Source organism: Juglans microcarpa x Juglans regia, chromosome 4S (genome assembly GCF_004785595.1).
Source record: "Juglans microcarpa x Juglans regia isolate MS1-56 chromosome 4S, Jm3101_v1.0, whole genome shotgun sequence".
In the NCBI taxonomy this organism is placed as follows: Eukaryota; Viridiplantae; Streptophyta; class Magnoliopsida; order Fagales; family Juglandaceae; genus Juglans; species Juglans microcarpa x Juglans regia.
In genome coordinates, this window is record NC_054601.1 from 23,765,641 (window position 1) to 23,789,780 (window position 24,140).

The window sequence follows — 24,140 nt, forward strand, 5'->3', positions numbered from 1 at the left end:
TGAACAGATGGCACTGTGACCTATCCCACTCAGCAATGTCTCACTGCACTACTACCATCCCTGAAACTCCATCCAGTTTTACAGTTGCCTAAAAAATACCCGAATGGCTTGTTGCCATGAATGAAGAATATAAAGCTCTTATACAAAATCAAATGTGGACTTTAGTTCCACCTGATGATGCTTCTAACATTCTGGGTTGCAGGTGGATCTATCGAACGAAATTTCTTGCAAATGGCTCCATTGATCGTCGGAAGGCACAATTGGTAGCTAAAGGCTACCATCACAGGCTGGAATCGACTATCACGATACATTCTACCCCGTGGTAAAAGCACCCACCATCGATAGCAGTTTCCCGTGGGTGGCCCTTGCGACAAATAGACATCCAAAATGCCTTCCTCCACGTCTCTTTATCGGACACAGTTTACATGCAGCAACCGCAAGGATTCATTGATCCAGTCCATCCCAACTACGTGTGCAAATTACAAAAAGCCATTTATGGCCTCAAACAGGCACCACGAGCGTGGTTCGCCCAGCTAAGCTCATGACTTCTAGGGTATGGTTTCGTAGCCTCCAAAGCTGATCCATCTCTATTTATTTTATCAAATGGTGAACTGCAAATTTATCTACTCATTTACGTTGATGACATTGTCATAACATCCTCAATAACATCCTCAATAACATCTGGCATTGACACGCTCATTTGTGACTTGAGTAAGGCCTTTCCAGTCAAGGATTTAGGTCCTTTATCTTACTTTCTTGGACTGGAAATAGATTATACACGAGATGGTCTTTTGCTCTCTCAGAGAAAGTACATAAAAGACTTACTCACTCGCAGCAACATGCTGCATGCGAAATCCATGACCTCACCCATGGCAGCCTCACTCAAACTCTCTAAGTTTGACTCACCTGATTTTGAGGATGTCACACTGTTCAGAAGTGTAGGTACTCTTCAGTACCTTTCACTCACAAGGCCCAATATATCATTTTTTGTAAATAAGGTGTGCCAATTCATGCACTCTCCAAAGCTCCCACATTGGAGTGTTGTAAAAATGATATTACGGTACCTCAAAGGCACAATCAACTATGGCCTTCATTTTTCATCTAAGTCTTCCTTTATCCTACAAGCATATTCTAATATTGATTGGGCGGGATACCCCGATGATTGTCGTTCGACTGGGAGTTGTTGTATTTTTCTTGGTACACACTTGATTTCATAGAGCTCTAAAAAGCAAGGAACAGTCGCAAGATCAAGCACAGAGGCAAAGTACAAGTAGGTTGCCACCTCTGCAGTAGAGCTTATTTGGCTTCAAAATGTGATATGTGAATTAGGCCTTTCACTTTCTCAAGTTCCAATTTTATGGTATGATAATATTGGAGCCACTTACTTGGCTGCCAATCTGGTCTACCATTCCCGAACCAAGCACATGGACCTTGACATTCACTTTGTAAGAGATCGAGTTGCTGCCAAAACCCTTGTTGTTTCCTTCATCAGTTCCAAAGACCAGCTTGACAATGTCCTTACAAAACCATTGGTAGCTGAAAAATTTGCTAAGTTTTGGCCGAGTCTCAAGGTCATTGATACTCTTTTGGACTCAAGGGGGCGTATTAACATAGATGATAACATTAAGCATGTTCTAGAAGAACTATAGAAAACTTCTCTGTTATTCTCTACAATTCCTGTAACTGCTTTTATTCCCTTTTTATTCTATATTCTCTTGTAAGAGCTGTGTATATAAACAGGTGAAAAGAAATGGTAATGTATAGTGGAATTCAGCAAATATGCAACTTTGATACTATATGATCATGAATTTTTATATATATTTGTTTCATTCTACTTATATATATATATATATATATATATATATATATATATATAATGTGTTTTTGAATTGTTCGATGCTTGAAGTAGTACTAATGAGAAATATATTAATTAATTTATGGAAATAAATGATTTTTGGAAACTAGTTGGAGTACGGCTTTCTTATCATATAATTATATATTTTGGTTCCAAGAATAAATAAATAAATAAATAATCCAGCATGCAACCAAAGAGATCGATTATCATCGGCTTGGAAAAGGTGAATCACTAGGACTGGTTTCGTTTTATAAATCTTTCAAAATATCTTATCACATGAACATTATTTAAATATAAATATTTTTTAATTTTTTATTTTAAAATTTTAAAATTTAAAATTCTTCATCTGATCATTATTTAATTATTATAATTTTTCTAAACTTCTAAACAAAATATAAAAAATAATTCAATTTTTTTAAATTCAAAAAAGAAATTATATTAAAATAATTATATTCTAATATTGTTTTACTTTATAATTCTTTTATTTAATTTTTTCTCAATCTTATAATAATCATCTCAAATTATTTTATTATTATTTATAAATTATTTTATTATTATTAAGAAATTTATCATTTCATATGTGTAACTAAATCAGACCTGAAAGGAATGTTTCTCCGTGCAGCTGGATTTACTAGCTGGCTAGTCCTTAATTGACAGGAAAACCTCTGTATGACCACCCATTACTGACAAACCAGAGCAGCCTCACCGCTATGATATTCGATCTTTTCATATATACGTTTGGAGTTTTATTATGTACATAAATTTACGTATTAACCTGTATATTAATATTATTATTTTTATATTTTAAATTTAAATTATTATTATTTTTAATAAAATTTATTTTTTAATCAATTATATTAAATATGTGCGTATATTAATACGCAAAATCGTTTATAGTTATATTTTTTTCACACATTTAAGACGAGACCTTGAAAATCAGGTGAACGTACGTCGTCCTTAATTTGGCTGGAAGAAGCTTGGGGTAACATTTACACCTTATCAGCTGGCATTCGTTATGGCAGCTCGATCAGCAAGGCAAGATTAGGTAGGAAATCTATCAAAGCCGAAGAAGTCTACGTTAACAAGTTCGGCCCCCCAACCTCAATAATCAACTTTATAAGTCAACCTCAATCTAAAGTCTTCAAATATGATATAAAGCGGTGCGTTGCCGCTTACTCATTAATGGAGTGTGGAATCTGGATTGTTGACAATTTTTTAAAGAGTTTTGTTATATATAATTAAGTTTGTGTATCTTAATATTGTTGTATTTATATTCTAAATTTAAATTAGTACTGTTTTTAATAAAATCTACTTTCTGATCAATAATATTAAATAGATGTGCGTATTAATGCGCAGAATCATTTACAATTAGATTTTTTCTTTTTTAAATTATAAGAATATTATTAAATCTTAATAAAAATTAATGAGAGCTATATAAATTTATCGTAAAGAACATGTTTCAACTAGATACATTATCTAAGTTTCCCTGATAATAGAAAAATACCAATACAGTAAAAAAATATCATGTTTCTAAGACATTAAGCCCCGAGGACATCAATATAACACAAAATTATTATGTTAAAGATATAACATAATATGGATTCAATAATACATAACATGTTCACATTTAAATATTTCTAAAATTCATAAATCACATGAATATATAATGCATAAAGTATTTTCCAAAAGAAAGATATATTTAATCCTCATCCCTTGAATACACATGCTCTAACTTATCCACATATTATATAATTGAACCCATTAACTTCAGTACCCTAAATAAATATGGACAGGCCCTATGTCAATAGAAAATATTTCATATGAACATGCAAACTTTTTGGAATAAAATAATAATAATAAAGAAACGTATTAAAGAGTTGTCAAATCAATCTGCATAAAAAAAATACTACAAAAAAAGAAAATCTGCATAAAAAAAAAGTTCAAATTAATTAGTTATTTTATTGGGGTCTCGTCGTCACGATGTATTATAAAAAGAAAAAAGAAAAAATAACATTATAAATTATTCTTCTTACAATTAACTTAATTAGATATATCAGTTGACCTAGTCTTTGCAGCGAAGCGTCTCTACAACCTGGGTCATGGTGGGCCTGTCATCCTTGTCTTCTGCAACGCATTGCAAAGCCACCTTGAGCAGAAGCTCCATCTTAGCCGAGTCATATCTGCCGGCCATGCCTGGATCTACAATCTCCTCAATATTCCACGACTCCCTTGAAGCTTCACCATCAGCATGCATGATCTTCTCCCTCACCAGCGTGTCCAATCTAGTATGCTCTTTCGGCCCTCCGCCACCAGAGCTATGCTGCGTACCTGTGGGGCTCTTTCCAGTAACCATTTCCAGCACCACAATCCCATAGCTATAGACATCAACTTTAGAGGTGATAGGAAGATTATAAACCCATTCAGGAGCCATATAACCTCTAGTTCCTCTCATCTTTGAGAAGCTTGAATGCTCATGATCACCTCTATTCAGTAGTTTAGACAGACCAAAATCTGCTACCTTTGGTTGATAGTTGGAGTCCAAGAGTATGTTTTGAGGCTTTACATCACAATGTAAAACCCACTCTAGGCACTCTTCATGCAAATAAGCTAGGCCTTTCGCTGTGCCCACTGCAATATCAAACCTCTTTTCCCAATCAAGTTCGTTAGAAGTAAGTTTCTCTGCTAAGGATCCATGCTCCATGTACTCGTACACCAGAAGCCTATGCTTTCCCTCTGCGCAGTATCCCCAGATGTCTATCAAGGTCATGTGGTTAAGCCTCCCAATGGTATTTACTTCTGCTAGGAATTCGGCTTCTCCTTGGTTAGCTTCGTCGAGTCTTTTGATTGCTGCAACTCTCTTATCGGGCAGTATACCTTTGTATACTACCCCTCCCCCTCCTCGTCCAATCACTTCATCGAATCCCCGTGTGGCCTTTTTCAGCTCAGAAAACTTGAATCGCTTGAATCTAGACATCAGGAGGTATCCTTCTGCAACTTGGTCGGAATTCTTACTGCTCATGAACAAGAAAAAGAGCACCAGGAAAATGCAGGTTACCTCTAGGCCTCCCACTGCAGTAGCAAACCAAAGCAAAAGCTTCACTGTCTTATTTTCATACGTTCCTCTAACTTGCCTGCTAAGTTCGGCTGTACAATTCAACCTTGATTCGGCGGCATCCAGCGTCTTGTTATAGACAAAACCAGCTTTGGGTACTTTTAAATAAAAGTCTCCCTCAAAATTTGGTGTAAGTTGTCCATTGAGTAACTCATACTTGGGGTAACATAAATAGCCACCATAGTCAGCAGCGCTAAATTTAAATTGGAAACCTTTGCAACCACACGTCGTCAGGCATTCGTTTTTACAGTGTTGTAAGGTCACATTAGGCTGGAACTCTATATCATAGCCATAGAACTCAACATGAGAAAGTTGGACAAAACTAGACAGCTTTTCATGACTCTGATTGCAAGGGAGATTGAAGTCTGCTTCACACCCAAAAGACCAATCAGTTGGATCTTTGATCTTGAATCCCTGCAAGCAAGAGCATCTCCTGCCGGAAGCATGATCATAACCGCAAACACTATTGGGCCCACATATGCCATGAATCGTGCATGGATCCGACACCGCTTGCCATGTGACAACCCAATCCCACCCTTCATTCATTGCTTCCAGGCTGTATAATCGAAGGTTACCATCACGATCAAGAGTTAATCTTCTGTGAGTTTTCACACCAAAATCTGTAGCTAGGATCTCCAAATGATCAGATGACCAGAAATAGCCCGACTCGTTCAGTACGGCAGCTCTACTAGAGTTGTACATAGACCTTCCGGCTAGTCCAGGATCACTAAGCCATGGATCAGGCCACTAGAGACTGGATACAACAGGACCTTGGTATAACAGTCGAAGGACATTATCGTTGTCAAAAAATAGCTTATAGTAGCCAGAAGAATAGTCTACTTTGCTTGATTTTGATACAAGGGTTGAAATCCTGGTTAGTGTTTGTTGTGGAAGAAGAGTATCTGTTGGTGAATCGAAGCTCTGCCAGATGAGACCACTCTGAGAATGATTTAGAACAAGATTTCCGGTGTTTTGGAGCTGTAGTTGCAATTTCGAGGACTCTAAAGGGGTCGAGGGTGCTGTTCTGGTGGCCCAAACGGTTATACCGACAGAGTTTGTTAGGCGAAGCTTGCCATCTTTAGAAAGCGAAAGCTGTGAACCTGTTCCATCAACCGGATCATCTCGGTTTGCCATCCAAACAACGGTCGGAGCTGAGGACCTTGTCAACCATATGGCAAAGCAGAAAGCATTTTCACCGACCGGGAAAAATCCCGCAGAGAAATCACCATTGAGAGAAACCAGTTTGTCGCTTGGGTTCTCAACAGATAAAGATGAGCCTCTGAGAACGTCAAATGTTTCTGATGATGAAGAAAGGAGAGGAGTTTGGATGAGCATAAGAAGAAGGAAGAAAATTGAGATATCCATGATGAGAATGCAAGAGGGTTACGTAGTCGAGATTATCTTTCTACTTTCTGAGTCTTTAGCTACGGTACTACTGATAGATGCATATATATCGGAGAAGAATATTGCAAATGTTCGCCATTTGTTTTCCCAGCCCACTTGTTAATAAACTAAAACGAACGTTTGCAAGACCATTCCTCAGACAAAGACTATGGGTGAGAAATCATGATCACCGGAAATCACTGTTTTATTATTGTACGTTAGTGTTGATTTTTCGAACTCAATGGAGATTTTCAGATTGTTGACGTGTATTTTTCATTTATAACGTCATTATTTAGACAAGAAATTAAGAAGTCGATTGAAATCTTAACTCTTTATATACCAATCTTCATGCATGGAAGATTTTCTGATTAATGGAGGTGTAATTCAGCGATGGTGCAAGTTTACGTTGCCTCTCGCTAGCTAGCTTAGGGTTATCTGATTAATGTTAATGTAATGGACAAGTACTTTCACATGTATAAATTTATTTTACAAAAAAGTTAATTCCACTATAAAAAATTGATTTTTTTTTAATTTTTTTTACAGTGAAGTCTATTTTCTTATAAAAAAATTCTGTTTAAAACTTGTAAATCTTATATATATATCATTATTCTCTTTTAAAACATACTGATAACACTTATTTTTCTAAATAAAAATATTTATATATATATATATATTATTTTCAAAGTCTGTTACAGGAACATGATCTATATATATATATATATATATATATATATATATATAATATGGAGCTGGGTCTTGTTCATCGTGTCATGCAAGCCGGCAAGGAGTATTTTTTATTTGGTGTTGTGGGGTATGCTATGAAATAAATTGTATTTTATTAAATGGGGGCGTCGGTTGCACCAATTAAATTGTAGAGTAATGCGAATGCAACAAACGTATATACTATATGCCAAACACAGTATATACTGACAGCTTAGTTTTATCAATAATGACAGCTTAGTTTTAGAGTGCGCATGCAGCTTGACCATTATATATATATATATATATATATATATATATATATATAATTGTTTAATTTAGGACTCTAGAGGATTTTTTTATTTAATTTTTTTTCTTTTTCTCATATAATTAAGTATTTGAATTGTTCAATGCGGGAGTTTATATCAATCAATCATTAGTTCCAAATTTATACAAATATGTTTTCTGGAAATTAGTTGGAGTACTACTATTTTCGATCGTAATCTACAATTGATTTTTGGTTCATTTATATATATATATATATATTGGCTCCAGGAATAAATAAATAAATAAAAATATAGCATATAGCCGATGACCGATCAAAGTGCATGGCCGTGTGGCCGGGGCCGGGCCAACCGATCAAAGTGCTGCCGCTGCACTGTTGTTGCGTTTTTGTTCTCTGTATTTTTTATTTAGTTCATTTTATGGACTATATATATGTGTGTGTATTTACATTAACCATATAGTAGGAAGTAATATTACCTGTTTACCCCCTTATAGTATCTCCTTCCATATTTATTGTTTCGGGTGAATAGTTTAATGAGGTTATATCATGTACTTGGGGTTGAAATCATGAAGATATTATGTGAATTGTAGAGTATGTTTTTATTTGGACGTAGACGTGTGGATTTACTTTGTTAAGTGGGCATTTTAAAGGACTAATATTTTATTAGAATGGTTACTAAGTAGATACTAATAAGTAATACTAAAAATAATTTTTTTTGTTTTATTATTATTTAAACAATGATGTTGGTATTTTAAGAAGAATGAAAATTTTGAGTTTTGAGGAAGTTAACATAGGTTAGTTTAGATGTTTAGGCTTGAATATCGAAATAAGAGATAAATTGGAAATTTATGGAAATTTATGTGATTATTCTATAGGTGACGATTAATTTTATTCGGCGTTGTTGAAGAAATTTTTGAAAAGTTAAGACGTCTAGGTAAGCGGGGTTTCTATGCTAGATTTACATAAAAAGAAATGAACTGAGGTTGGTTTGTAAAAATGTACATGTTATTTTAAAACAAAAAAGTAAAAAACAACGTCAGTGTATGTTTTGCATTCAATCAAAAGATACGGATGAAAGAGAAAATAAATATTTTTGACATGAAATGTGTAGACATGAGCAATACTTGACATGCTTCTGAAATATGCAAAAGAGCGAATATGATACCATTGAGATTTTTATACATGTGGTATGAAATGATTTGGATCTGTTTTTGATCAAATGGAAATGATATGAATATGTTTCGCACATGTTTTGATATGATATGAATATGATAAAACTTTGGCATACTTATCTGTTCTGAATCTGATTCTGAATATGGTTCTGATATGATGATACGGGTTCACGTGATATGGTTGGTACCAACATGATATGATATGATATGAGTGCACCCACTTTGGAAATAAAGTGGTCTTTTACGTGTTCTTTCCTATGTGCACGCTCGGGGCTCCGAGATTGAAAAAGGAGAAGTTTCAAAACATGATACTGCCTGATTTGGCCACCAGGGATAGCACAACCCTACCACGGGGGTTAAACATGGTATATGGCATGATATGATATAATAAGATGAAGATGTGCAGTTACGTTATGCCAAAGCAGTTTTTGAATATGAATTTGGTTTATGAGTATGAAAAGATTTTAAAAGTCGCTCTGATTTTTCCTGATAATACATTTTGACATGTGTATAGGAAAATGAAATGATTTATTTCTGCATACTAAACTTTCTAAAATTGGCTCATGTTTACATACTAGTATATGTTTTCTGCTTACTGAGTTATGGATAACTCACCCCCTTATCTTCATATATTTTTAGATGACATTGATTTCCCAGCTAGGGGTCAGGAATAGAATTGAAGCTGGCTAGATATGGATGGAAAGTTGGGTACCTAAGAGTACCATTGTTAGTAGATGGATTTAACTTGAGTAATTGACGTACCTTATGTTGTTTGGACCTATTGAGACCTAAAGATGTATTGTTTAATTTTATTGAGGTTATTGGGAGATTGTGGACCCCCCTTTGGTTTATGTTTTTTTGTAATGATGACTTATAGAGTTCGTATTATGGTTATTGGGAAAATATGAGTTTGTGTGCTAATCATGAGGTCCTTGGAGTTTTAAGTGCTTGGAGAGACAGGTTTGTAAGTGACAGGTAGTAATTCTCCGACCGTTCCAGGTGCGAGACGTTACAGTTGGTATCAGAGCCAAGTTTGAGGTTCTGAAGACTATAGAGTGTATGATTTTGGAGTATAGATAAGCTTTAAGGAATCATTTTCAGATTGGATGTGATAGTGGAGCGGACTATATGGAAGAATATCATAAGTATTCGAGGTCTTAAAATTTACAAACTTTAGGAATGATTTTGATGTGTAGGATTTTGTAGGTCTATGAGTTGAATTCATGTTGTTTGTGGTTTGGTTTGATTTTGGAGACTCTTTATTAAATAGATTTGATGGCGTTAAAGTTTTAGACTTTGGAGATTAATCATTACTACCGTTGCGCGTACTTCTTTTCTCTTTATTACAGGATGCCACCTCGTCGTCGAGAACGAAGTATGTCGGATTTGAACGTGAACGAGAATGAAAAGGGAGCAAACCCGAGTGCTTCTGAAGTACTACGAGCAGCAGCTCATCAGTTAATAGACGATCTCGCGCAAAATCCCGTGGGTCGCCAACGCAACTTTATTGAAGGAGGTGGTAACATAGAACAGTTCAATCGGATGCACCCCCTTCATTTGATGGGAAAGGTGAACCAACCCTAGCTGAAGATTGGGTGCAAGATATTGAAGAGATATTGCGGGTGATAACCTGCACAGATGAACAAAAGGTGGCATATGCAACATTCAAACTGACCGGTGAGGCAAAAAGATGGTGGATCTCGGAAAGAACTATCCGAGAAGCAGGGGGAACAGAAATAGTCAGTTGGCCACATTTTAAGCAAATTTTTCTTAAGCGATTTTTCCCAAGCTCGGCTCGAGAGGACAAGGCAATGGGATTTTGCCACTCTGGTGCAGGGATCCATGACGGTGCACCAATATGCAGCTAGATTCATTGAATTATCATGTTTTGCTGCGTATCTGATTCCTGACGAAGAAAAGAAAGCGCGTAAATTCGAACAAGGGCTAAATGAAAAACTTTATGAACGAGTAGTGGCCTTCCAGATTCGGAATTTCTCAGAATTGGTAGATAAGGCCACAATTTTTTAGCGAAGCCTTTAAAGGAGTGCTGCATTGCACGATCAAAGGAAGTGATATTTAGGCCCCAAAAGAAAGTGAATTTCGATTCACAGATTCAAAAGTGAGGATGCATCCACCCATCATATATGCCGTTCACGTTGAGAAATTGTTACGAGATGGTTGTCAGGGATTCTTAACCTGCGTGGTAGAAGCACCAAAAGAGGAGTTGAAATTAGAGCAGATACATGTGGTGAGAGAATATCCAGAGGTTTTTCCAGAAGATTTACCTGGACTCCCGCCCAACTGGGAAGTAGAGTTTACTATCGAACTAGTTCCAGGCACAGCACCCCTTTCAAAAGCACCTTATCAGATGGCACCGTCGGAGTTAGTGGAACTCAAGGAACAATTGCAAGACCTGTTGGATAAGGGTTTTATCAGGCCCAGTGTATCACCTTGGGGAGCTCCAATCCTCTTTGTGAAGAAGAAGGATGGATCGATGAGGATGTGTATTGACTACAAGGAACTTAATCGTGTGACCATAAAGAATAAGTACCCGCTACCCCGTGTAGAGGATTTGTTTGATCAGCTCCAGGGCGCTCAGGTATTTTCAAAGATTGATCTTCGATCGAGTTACCATCAATTGAAGATCAGAGCAGAGTACATAGCTAAGACGGCTTTCAGGACTCGTTATGGCCATTATGAGTTTTTAGTCATGCCTTTTGGCATGACTAATGCCCCAGTAGTATTCATGGATTTGATGAACATGGTGTTTCATAAATTTTTGGATAAGTTTGTAGTTGTTTTTATTGATGATATATTGGTATACTCCAAAGGCAAATATGAGCATGAGGAACATTTGAGGCTGGTACTTGGGACACTCAGAGATAAAAAGTTGTTTGCTAAATTGAAGAAGTGTGAATTTTGGCTTAATTCAATTGCATTTCTGGGGCATGTAGTTTCGAAAGATGGCATTTCAGTGGACCTGGGAAAAGTGGAGGCAGTGGTTAATTGGCCGACACTGAAGAATGTGCATGAGGTTAGAATTTTCTTGGGATTGGCAGGTTATTACCGTTGATTCATTGACGGTTTCGCCAAGATAGCAGTTCCTCTCACAGCACTCACCAGAAAAAATAATAAGTTTGAATGGACAACAAAGTGTGAAGGAAGCTTTCAGGAGTTGAAACGGAGATTAGTGACGGCTCCGGTGTTAACAGTCCCCATGGCTAGAGGGGGATTTGTAGTTTATAGCGATGCATCAAGGCTTGGTTTGGGGTGCGTACTGATGCAACATGGGAAGGTTATAGCATACGCCTCACGCCAGCTAAAAGCGTACGAGTAGAATTTTCCCATGCATGATCTGGAGCTTGCGGCAGTCATTTTTGCACTTAAGATTTGGAGACACTATCTGTATAGGGAAAAGTGCGAGATTTATACAGATCACAAGAGTTTGAAATATTTCTTCACCCAAAAGGAATTAAATATGAGACAGAGGAGATGGCTCGAGTTGATCAAGGATTATGACTGCACCATCAATTATCACCCAGGCAAAGCTAATGTTGTAGTCGACGCCTTAAGTAGGAAGTCTGTGGGACCAGCAGTTGCAGCCCTTACCACTCAACATAGGTTGTTAATGGACCTAGAAAGAGCCGGTATTGAGGTTATCACTAGTGATACAAGTACTTTCTTGGCCCGTTTGATAGTTCAACCAACCTTAATAGATAGAATCAAAGCTGCTCAAAAGGTGGATTTAGGGTTGGTGAAGATAGTGGAAAAAGTCGGGAACGGGGGCAGATCTGACTTTAGCGTTTCCGAGAATGGAGTTTTAAGATTTAGAGGTAGATTATGCGTGCCAGCTAATGAAGAACTGAAAAGAATAATTCTTGAAGAAGCACACCGTTCCCTATACACAGTTCACCCAGGGAGTACCAAGATGTATCGGGACTTGATAGAGTCTTTTTGGTGGAATGGTATGAAAAGAGAAATTGCTAAATTTTTAGAACAGTGCCTAACTTGCCAACAGGTGAAGGCGGAGCATCAGAGACCAGCAGGATTATTACAACCACTCCAGATCCCAGAGTGGAAGTGGGAGCATATCACCATGGACTTTGTGACAGGCCTATCGAGAGCATTGAGCGGACAAGATGCTATATGGGTGATCGTGGATCGCTTAACAAAAGCTGCTCATTTTATACCCATTAAAGTCTCTTATAAATTGGACAAGCTAGCTGAGTTGTATGTGCGGGAGATAGTAAGGTTGCATGGGGTACCGGTATCCAATGTGTCGGATAGAGACCCTCGTTTCACCTCTAAGTTCTGGCAAAGCTTACAGGAGGCAATGGGTACTAAGTTAAGTTTCAGTACTGCATTTCACCCTCAGACAGATGGACAGTCAGAAAGAACTATTCAAATCTTGGAAGACATGTTGAGGGCATGAGTGATGGATTTTAAGGGAACTTGGATGCAACATACCGTTGGTCGAGTTTGCCTATAATAATAGTTTCCAGGCTAGCATTGGAATGGCACCCTACGAGGTTTTGTATGGCAGAAGGTGTAGATCTCTATTGTATTGGGATGAAGTAGGTGAAAGGAAACTTTTGGGACCAGAGATTATTCAGCAGACTACAGAGAAGATAGATAACGTTCGGGCAAGAATGAAAGCAGCTCAAAGCCGACAAAAGAGTTATGCAGACAAACGTCGCCGCCAATTGGAGTTTGAGGTTGGAGATAAAGTATTTTTGAGAATAGCACCAATGAAAGGAATTATGAGATTTGGAAAGAATGGCAAGTTGAGCCCAAGATATATTGGGCCATTTGAGATTCTTGACCGGATTGGACCAGTGGCTTACAGGGTAGCACTTCCTCCAGCACTTGCGGGAGTGCATAATGTATTTCATATATCCATGTTAAGGAAATATGTTCCCGACCTGACGCACGTTATTGACTATGAATCACTTCAGATTCAGGAGGATATGACTTATGCGGAAGAACCAATTCAGATTTTGGAAAGGAAAGAGCAAGTGCTACGAACTCGAACTATCCCTGTTGTTAAAGTGTTGTGGAAAAATCATGCTTTTAGTGAAGCTTCTTGGGAGTTGGAGGAAGAAATGCGAGATAAGTACCCACAACTCTTCGATGCGAATTTTGACTTTTTATGACAATTTCCGAGGATGGAATTTTTGTAAGGGGGAGGTTGTGAGACCCAGCTCGCTACCAGGCCCAGGCCCGTGGGAAACGCCTCCAGATTTCACGTCGGTCGGGTTCACGCCATATTTCCTCTTTCATGCACGTCCATCCGTTCATCCTCTTGAGGTTTTTATCTGTTTACCATTTATAGCCTATTTATATACTATGCTTTTCTCAACCCTAAATTCATTGCCGCTGCCTTCTCTTTCACATCTCAGCCACTCTGAGTTCATCACCCCTACCGTGCCCCGTTGCTTGAAGTTGCCACCAGCGCCCTTGAAGCATCTGTTTTCAAGCCTCGTTTTCCTCTGTTTTGTTACCCAAAAACAGAGCATTTCAGCCACCTTCAAGCCGCTGCAACCGCCCTCCATCATGAGCTCCACCGCGTTTTGTCCCCACAGAAACTGCCGGGGAGGGCATCCCATCACCCTAGTCCGTCGCACGCCGCCTCGAGTTCCCCGGTAAGAGCACGTCATTTCTGTTGATTTCTCTTCTCTCTCGGTTTCTCCCTCGTTGTCTCACCGTATGTCTCTCTCGCTCTCGCCGCCCAGCGTAGGTGGACTTGCCGCCGTACGCCCTCCGTTGCACTCCAGTTGCACCACTGTAGTCAACCGCCAACTCCGCACCGTCGTGTCCCCATCTCCCGCAAGTGCTGCCGCTGCACTGTTGTTGCATTTTTGTTCTCTTTATTTTTTATTTAGTTCATTTTATGGTCTATATATATGTGTGTATTTACGTTAACCATATAGTAGGAAGTAATATTACCTGTTTACCCCTTATAGTGTCTCCTTCCAGATTTATTGTTTCGGGTGAATAGTTTAATGAGGTTATATCATGTACTTGGGGTTGAAATCATGAAGATATTACGTGGGTTGTAGAGTATGTTTTTATTTGGACGTAGACGTGTGGATTTACTTTGTTAAGTGGGTATTTTAAAGGACTAATATTTTATTAGAATGGTTACTAAGTAGATACTGATAAGTAATACTAAAAAGAATTTTTTTGTTTTATTATTATTTAAACAATGATGTTGGTGTTCTAATAAGAATGAAAATTTTGGGTTTTGAGGAAGTTAAAATAGGTTATTTTAGATGTTTAGGCCTGAATATCGAAATGAGAGATAAATTGGAAATTTATGTGATTATTTTATAGGTGACGATTAATTTTATTCGGCGTTGTTGAATAAATTTTTGAAAAGTTAAGACGTCCAGGTAAGCGGGATTCCTATGCTAGATTTGTATAAAAAGAAATGAACTGAGGTTGGTTTGTAAAAATATGCATGTTATTTTAAAACGAAAAAGTGAAAAACAACGTCAGTGTATGTTTTGCATTCAATCATAGGATACGGATGAAAGAGAAAATAAATATTTTTGACATAAAATGTATAGACATGAGCAATACTTGACATGCTTCTGAAATATGCAAAAGAGCGAATATGATACCATTGAGATTTTTATACATGTGGTATGAAATGATTTGGATCTATTTTTAATCAAATTGAAATGATATGAATATGTTTCACACGTGTTTTGATATGATATGGATATGATAAAACTTTGGCATACTTATCTGTTCTGAATCTGATTCTGAATATGGTTCTGATATGATGATACGGGTTCACGTGATATGGTTGGTACCAACATGATATGATATGATATGAGTGCACCCACTTTGGAAACAAAGTGGTCTTTTACGTGTTCTTTCCTATGTGCACACTCGGGGCTCCGAGATTGAAAAAGGAGAAGTTTCACAACATGATACTACTTGGTTTGGCCACCGGGGATAGCACAACCCTACCACGGGGGTTAAACATAGTATATGACATGATATAATATAATAAGATGAAGATGTGCAGTTACGTTATGCCAAAGCAGTTTTTGAATATAAATTTGGTTTATGAGTATGAAAAGATCTTAAAAGTCGCTCTGTTTTTTCCTGATAATACGTTTTGAGATGTGTATAGGAAAATGAAATGATTTATTTCTGCATACTAAACTTTCTAAAATTGGCTCATGTTTACATACTAGTATATGTTCTCTGCTTACTGAGTTGTGGATAACTCACCCTCTTATTTTTATATATTTTTAGATGACATTGATTTCCCAGCTAGGGGTCAGGAATAGAATTGAAGCTGGCTAGATATGGATGGAAAGTTGGGTACCTAAGAATACCATTGTTAGTAGATGAATTTAACTTGAGTAATTGAAGTACCTTATGTTGTTTGGACCTATTAAGACCTAAAGATGTATTGTTTAATTTTGTTGAGGTTATTGGGAGATTGTGGACCCCCCCCCCCCCCTTTGGTTTATTTTTTTTGTAATGATGACTTATTGAGTTTGTATTATGGTTATTGAGAAAATATGAGTTTGTGTGCTAATCATGAGATCCTTGGAGTTTTAAGTGCTTGAAGAGACAGGTTTGTAAGTGACAGATAGTAATTCTCCGACCCTTCCGGGTGTGGGGCGTTACATCATGAATTATGAAAAATGACGTACTTGAAGATATCATGACATGCATTGTACATAAATATTGGCATCCAAAGAACTAACTTTAATAATAATATATATAATTAGCTAATGTCTGTTAATCTTAATTTATGATCAATCTATTTATCTTAGAGCATTGGCATTGGATTAGCCAACCCAATCTTCAAAATTTGATTAATATATAACTTTTTTGCTTTTAGCTAATCAATCAGAACTTTTAGTTTACATTAGATTATCCATCACACTCTCTATAATAATAAAATGTTATTCTTTTTTATTATTTATATTTCTTTAATTATTTTTTTATTTTTAAATACTTTTTATTTTTTATTTTAATAATCTCCAATAGCCTCCAACATTCATATTTATTTTCATTAACTGAATCTAACAATCTATAAAATTAGCATCTCTAGTTGACAATTTTGTAGGTGTTAACAAAAAAGATTATTATGCACATTCACAATCCCATATGCTGTCGACTAGAGAATCAGTTTTGGATGCACATTCATTTTTTATGCATCCAAAAAGTACCTGCTAGTTTTTGGACATTCACAATGCTAATGTTCACTGCCTGCCATTATTTCCAAATAATTTTTATGCACATTCACAAACCCAAATGCATAAACCATATGATCACACCCTATAACGTCAACATCTAGATGAACCTTGATGGTATAAAAAAAAAATAAAGAATTTCACCAACATAAAACAACCCAAAATGATCAACAGATTCCAAATCCCAACAGCAACATATAGTTTTGACAAGCATAAGGCATTCCCAACAGTTCAAGTGCAGTCCCTATGCCAGCATCCCAACTCTAGTTTTTACTCTAATATTTCCTAGTCTTACAGCAGCATGTAGTTGCTGCCCATAGTTACAAACACCCATATTCAAAATAACAAAAAATTTCAAAATAGCATTGGCAATAATTGTTGCCCAGCCACATGTATTTCAACGACATGTGGCTGCCCTGCTACTGAAACCAATTGTAAATGTTTAATTACAATATTAAATGGATAACAAAAGCCCCAAAACATTGCACCAGCAAATGGCTACACATGTTCAAAAGGTTGAAATGGAGATGGAGATGAAGATGAAAATCACTTCCTCGAATCCTTAAAAATTTCTTTATGAAGATTCAAGAAATACTCTTGCTGCAGTCCATTCAATCTTCCTCTTTTTCTCCACCATTAATTCAGCCTTATCAGAATGAAAATTGTTGACCGCTTGTCTTCTCTCCACCATGCATATGGCTTTGTCATTTCTCATGCGAGTTAAGGTGTTAACAAATTCAACATCGGAAGCTTCTCTAGCCTTCCTCTTTCTCCCCCTTTTTTTCTCACCCTTCTTGCCTAGAGGTCTCCCAGAAATGACCTCTACGTTGTCATCTATTATGTCGCCTCCTAGTGGAGTCAGTTCCGCACTAGATAGGTGTTTCCCATGTGGTTTCCTTCTCGTTGACAACATGAATATATGTTGCTACCATTTTGGTTAGTGTCTCAATAGACACCAGCAATGTTCCATGGTGTAAGTGGCCTTCTCAATCTCTTTATACATGATTTTGGTTTTTTCGATCTAAATATGCCAAGTAGTGAGAATGTGAGAAGAGAGTTTCAACAACAAATTTAAGAATTGATGCAGTTAGAAACTCATACATTGTCCTGCTCCGTCTCACCACTTGGATGCTGTAACACACGGGTCCAGCACCAAGCCTGCTTTCTAAAAATTTTTGGGATGTATACGTATGAAAAGCCCATTTGAAATTAACGAGTAATTTTTGGAATAAACTATAGGCCCAATTTTTATTTTGACAGCTATCAATTTTTTTATTTGGGCTTGCTAATTAAGTTAAAATCATTAAATAGTTTTAGATTAGGTGGAATTTTTTTATGTGCCGAGAAATTTGTGGGACAAATTGGATTATTTTAGAGGTTGAATAGAGGGCCAAAACTCAACGAAAAATCCTATGCCACACACATCTCCCATTTCCACTAGGATTATTATTTTAGAGTTTTCTTTCATTTAAGATTCCTAACCCATACCAACTGTTATACCCACGACTCCCCACTCATGCATGTCTCTCCTCTAGGTTCCAACAACCGATATATACATATACACGCAAGTAAAGCCACGTTCAGTGCCCCCATGTTTGGGTTGCCGCAGCCTAAGTTACAGTGAAACACCTCCTCCACGTAGCTATCGCTAGCCTACTGCATCTCCACAAACCACTCAGTCTCCACCTCAAAACACAATAGCCCCGAACGGAAGCCATCCAATGTGCTAAGATCCCCCTCGCAAGACTGAAGCTGCCAGGCCCACAACTTAAATCTCTGGCCCATGGCTACTGCCGTGACACTCTCCCGGCAGACCACTACCCACCCAGTTGTACCACCATGAAAGGCTCTATTCTACCACACGAAAACAGAGCATGTGTCCACTATTGTGAGCCATAACGCTGCCGCCCAGTTGGTCAACTTCGAAACCACAACGAAACAAGCAGGAACCACCAAGAAGAGCCACAAGAAATGCCGGCCATGCCACCCTAGATCCATCGATCCCCTCTCGGAAAGCCACGTCGGTGCACTACACTGCCTCTCTCTTTGTCTCCTTGCGCTCCCTCTCTCATCACCCTCTCTCTCTCTCATCAATTTTTCTCTCCCTCCCACGATGCCTTGCCGTCGATTCCCAACCACCTTGTTGTCATTTCATTGTTGCCTCCCACTCTCTCTCGGTAAAAGTATTTTCCTCTCGACGTCAAGTTTTTCTCTAGTTTGCATCTTCCTCCAGAAACGTATGTTGCTTTGTACAATAGCTTTTAGGTTTTAAGCCTAATAGACATTAATATTTATGAACATTGACATTAAGCCCTTTTGTGATGTGATTTTCCGTAAAGCACCTAAAGATTTCTTTTGAATGATTTTACGTTATTGCCCTTAATAGGTAAGTCTTGGCAGAATACTTATTTGACTTGGGCTGGGCTTTGATTTTCTTAAATTGGATATGTATTTTAAGTTGGGATTGGTGTTAAATTGATTTGCAATTGAGTTGGACTTATGCCAAGTGAATATTAAGTAAAGATGTAATTTTCATGGGCTTAGTTTTAATTGACTAAATATGTTTGCCATACATTTTATTTTACAGAAATAATTTAGGGTTTAATGTATTAGTCCAAAACATTTAGTGGATATAGATTAAATTTAAGATAAGTGAGGTTTCTATGCTAGACTTTGTATCAAAGAAATGAACTGGGGTCAATTTTGGAAAATATGCATGTTTACTTACGAAAAGAAATTTTAAACAACCTCAAGTATTTGTTCGGCATTACTTATGAAGTTATATATAAGAATAAAGTATTTTTTGGTATGGCTGGTGTAGACATGAGCTATTTTGGCATTTTGTTTCTAAATTGTGCAAAAGAAAGCGAATATGAAAACTTGGGCATAAATTATATTTTTGTGATCTAATTATGTTCTGTTCTGAAGATGTTCTATACTCTGATATGATATTATGTGATTTCTTAACCATCTGGTATGACATTCTGTTTCTGTTTCATTCTAACCTTACCAAGGGTGTAAAATTGTGGCCCATGTTCAGGTTGGTACCAACTCTTATATTTCCGGTACAACCACTTTGAAGGCCAAAGTGGTTTTATGTGTGGTTATTCTTGTGTACACACTTGGGCCTCTGAGAATAATAAGGGAAAAATTTCACACTGTATGTCTGCTTGATTGGCCGCTGGGGTTTGCACAACCCTACCACGGGGGTTAAATATGAAATTTTGTTCTGATGTGATACTTCAGTTATGTTATGCAAAAAGGATTCTGAATAAGAATACTTTTAAACTTTCGCTCTGATATTTTTGGTAACATGTTCTGATTCTGCATTTTGAAACTATTAATATTTTGTTCTGCATTCTAAACTCTGTAAATATTCATGTTTACATACTAGTATATGTTCTTTACTTACTGAGTTGTTGATAACTTACCCCTTATCTCCACAATATTTTTCAGATGATTTTGATGCCTCAGTTGGAAGTTAAGAATAGGAAGTATTAGCAAGGTTTGATAGTCATAGAAAAATAAGTGCAAAGGTACAAATCATTATTGGAGAGTTTTATTTAGTAGATTTATTATTTTATGTTATTTGGTATTCTGAGTCGTGAATATTTTTGAGTCTTTGTGGGGATTTTAATTTATTTCATTGAGGTATTTCTTTTGCGTCCATATGGAGAAACATAGATATTTGTATTTAACAAATAAGTTAATATTTTATGGAGTCTCTCGATTATTTATAAATGTGTTATTGGAGATAATTTTAAGTAATATGAGTTAACTCTCCGGACCTTCGGAACTAGGGCGTTACAGTTGGTATCAGAGATATGTTTAAAATTCTGCAAATTATTATATTTGAGGTTTTTGGATATTTGTGGGCTTGAGAAAATAATTTTCAGATTTGAGGTGTAGACAATTGTAGACTGTAAGAGATGATTCTATTTGTATTTAAGGTTTTAGAATCCGGCAAGCTTTTGGGAATAAGTTCTTGGAAATTTGAGGTCTTAGATTGTGTGGATTTTAAGAATTGATCTAATTTAGTGCTTAGCTTCTGATCTAGTAGGAAAGCTTGCCTTAAGGTCAAAATTAAGAGTAATTGGGGTAAAATTTTGCATGTAGACTTTAATCAAAACGATTTGGTGTTAATGGAATGAACTATCGAGTATGTTTACTTTAAGCCAGTTTATTATATGAGAAAAAAAAATGAGTAAGACAATAAATTTTTGTTTCGTGATATATAGATTATATTTGGTAATTACATTTACGCTTAGTTTATAAATTTTAATATTCCCTTTGAAACGTTTAACCAAGTATGAGTCTTCCAAGATGGCAGCTCGTCTCCGTGTTTGAAATCATTGAGACTTTAGCGCAAGAAATGATGAGGGCGAATGCACCGCAGAGCAGTTTGACTAGATGCATCCTCCCACTTTTGATGGGCGTAAAGACCCAATCTTGGCTGAGGGTTGGATCCAAGATAATGAGGAGATACTTCGTGTCTTGAATTGTACTGATGAACAGAAAGTACTGTACTCTGCCTTCAAACTGAGTAAAATAGAATTTGTGAGCAAGAGTTGAACAATAGGATTTATGAGCAAGTGGTGGGCTTTCAGATTCAATGTTTCTCAAAGTTAGTGAATAAGGCCACAATATTTGAACGAAGCCTCAAGAGAAGTGTAGAACTTCAAGATCAGAGGAAGAGAACTACCCTACAAGGATCTTCCTCTAGTATGGATCAAGGGTTGTGGAAGAAGAGAAACGAAGAGAGCAGCTCAGGTCAGAGGTAAACGCAGGGAAATCAACCAAATGACCTCTATAAGTTTTGTAATCGTGCACACACAAGAGAGTGCAGAAGGGAGGTGTGGTCTTGTTTTCGATGCAGTAAGACCAGGCACCTCATTAGGGAATGCTCATTACTATTGGGAGACAATAAGAAGCCCAACCCACCTCCAAGTCCCTAACAGACGATACAAGAAAATAATTAGCATAGAATGAGACCGGCTTGAGTGTTTGCACTAACACCTGGGGATGCTAAGGATGACAACGACGCGGTCACAGGTACTCTACTCCTTTTCTACTGGAAAGCAATTGTTTTAGTTTAGTTGTATTAATCATTCTTGCATTTTAACATAATTTTACTAAGTGCAAAGGACGACATAGAACATATAGGAATGTTCCCCAGCCCTCTCCCTTCTCCCTGCTTTCCCTCTCGCGCGATGCCTCCCCTTTCCCTTCTCCCGTCCATGCATCTTTTTCCCCAGCCAGTCGTCGTGCACCTCCGTCCGGCGACACCACCCCTCTCCTTCCCTTCCCCACCAGCCGGCGACCTCTCCCTCCAGTTTTCACCTCCTCCCTCGCCGTCTTGGGTCCCCACACGCAGCTCTAAGCGGCAGCCTTCCTTGTGCTAGCGCGCCGCCGTTGCGCCACCTCCGGCCACCATTTTCTCACCACATCATCCCCGACCTCTTAGCAACCTAATGCACCCATCCTCAGCCCCGATCCGCCACCGGTGACGCTCCAACATCCACATTTTCGTTTTGTGCATTTTGGCCTTAAACCACCCTCTAAGCTGCCACCCACGGCCATCCACCACCACCATTGGCTTCACAGACATCCCTAAGCTCTACCCTATCAATTTCGGGTCTTGGTTTGTCCCCTTTCAAAAGTGAGTTTTTGAGAGCCACGGCCACAGTGCATTTTGCACTGTTCTGTTGCTGTGCCGCCACTTCAAGCACCTCCGTGATTTTTCAAAAATTTTATTATAGCATTGTAAGTATTTTCTCAAAGAACTTTTGAGATTTAAATGTATTTTTGCGAAAACTCATATTTACTGTGAATTGGTTGGTTGTGCCGGACTGAGTCCGAGGAGTAAGGGGTTGGTTGGATTGGATTATGAAGTTGTTTGTGTGATTGATTTATGATGTGAGAGTTATTGACAGTTTCGGGGTTTAAATATTGGTGTTTTGAGTTTGATGTTAGTTACGGTGGATATTGATGATTTTAGAAAGTGGTGATATATTTTGAAATTATGAAGGTTTTAAATTTTGAGGAATTAAAATAGGTTATTTTAGAAGTTCAGGCTTAAATATTGAAATATGTGATTGATTGGAAACTTACAGAAATTATGTGATTATTTTATAGGTGACGATTTATACTCGACTCGACATTTTTTAGGAAAATTCTGGAAATACTAAGAATTCCAGGTAAGCGGGGTTCCTATGTTAGACCTTACATGAATTATTAAGACTGAGGTTGACTTTCTGAAAACTTTGCATATTTTTGTGATGAAATGAGAACTTGGGAAAAACCAACCTCGGTTCCTTATTTGCATTACTCATGAAATTTGTGTGAAAAAGAGAAAATATTTTCTGACATGCATTGTGTAGACATAAGCTAAATTTTGTCATGTTGTCTCTGAAATCTGAAAAAGAGTGATATTGAGAATCTGAAAAATTGTGCATTTATTTAGAAAGATGCTCCAACTTTTATTTTCAGTATGTGAGAATGATCTGATTATGTTTTGGTACTCTGTTTTATTTTGATATGACATCTGAAAACCTTTGGCAAGGTGTACTGATTTTGTATCTGACTCTGTCTCTGCTCTGCTCTGTTATGCTCTGCTCTGTTTGGGTTGGTACCAACTTCTCTATCTCTGAGTGCACCCACTTTGGAAACAAAGTGGTTTTATTGTGGTCTTTCCTGTGTACATACTCGGGGCTCCGAGAAGAATAAGAGAAATATTTCACCTCTGTCTCTGCCCGGTTTGGCCATCGGGGATAGAATAACACTATCATGGGGATGAAACATGGTCTTTGCTTTGTAAGATGCTCTGTTTTGATATGATGAAGATGCTCAGATTATGTTATGCCAAAGTGTTTTTGAATATGAAATGGATCTTTAAATATGAACATTTGACTCTTTTGGAGTATGAAAAGATTGAAAAGTCGCTCTGATTTTCTGATAACATGTTTCTGAGATCTGCATATAAAAATATAATGTTTTGTTTCTGCATACTAAACTTTCTGAAAAGGCTCATGCTTACACGCTAGTATATATTCTCTGCTTACTGAGTTGTTGATAACTCACCCTCTCTTATCTCCAATATTTTCAGATGATTTGAATATTTCCAGTTGAGGATCAAGAATATGGAGCATAGGTAAGAGGAGTTAAGAATAATGATTTAAGCATAGGAGGTTTACATGAGTATTGAGGATTTTGTTATTCAGTAAGTTTGTTGCGTTCTGATGATATGAATTGTTGGGAGGTTGATGTTTTTATTAAGACTTTGTATTGTTTTGGATTAATTATACTGGAGTATTTGATGTGAATTAATGAGTAGTTGTGAGATAGAGAAAAATTTGATTATGTACTATGTGGATGGAAAATGATTTTTAGCGACATGAGTTAACTCTCCGGA

General features: G+C 37.3%; 1 protein-coding gene and 1 pseudogene across 1 annotated transcript; one reads left to right on the forward strand and one right to left on the reverse strand.

Annotated features, from left to right (window-relative positions):
• Positions 1-3,902: 3,902 nt before the first annotated feature.
• Positions 3,903-6,357, reverse strand: LOC121261876 (annotated as a pseudogene).
• Positions 6,358-13,156: 6,799 nt separating this feature from the next.
• On the forward strand, positions 13,157-13,660 carry LOC121262167. The gene has a single exon (XM_041164571.1). It carries the CDS (start codon positions 13,157-13,159, stop codon positions 13,658-13,660), a length of 504 nt encoding a protein of 167 aa, XP_041020505.1.
• The last annotated feature ends 10,480 nt before the right edge of the window (positions 13,661-24,140 follow it).

Coding starts and splice junctions, on each gene's coding strand:
- LOC121262167 (XM_041164571.1), top strand. CDS start 13,157: ATGAAAGCAGCTCAAAGCCGACAAAAGAGTTATGCAGACAAACGTCGC.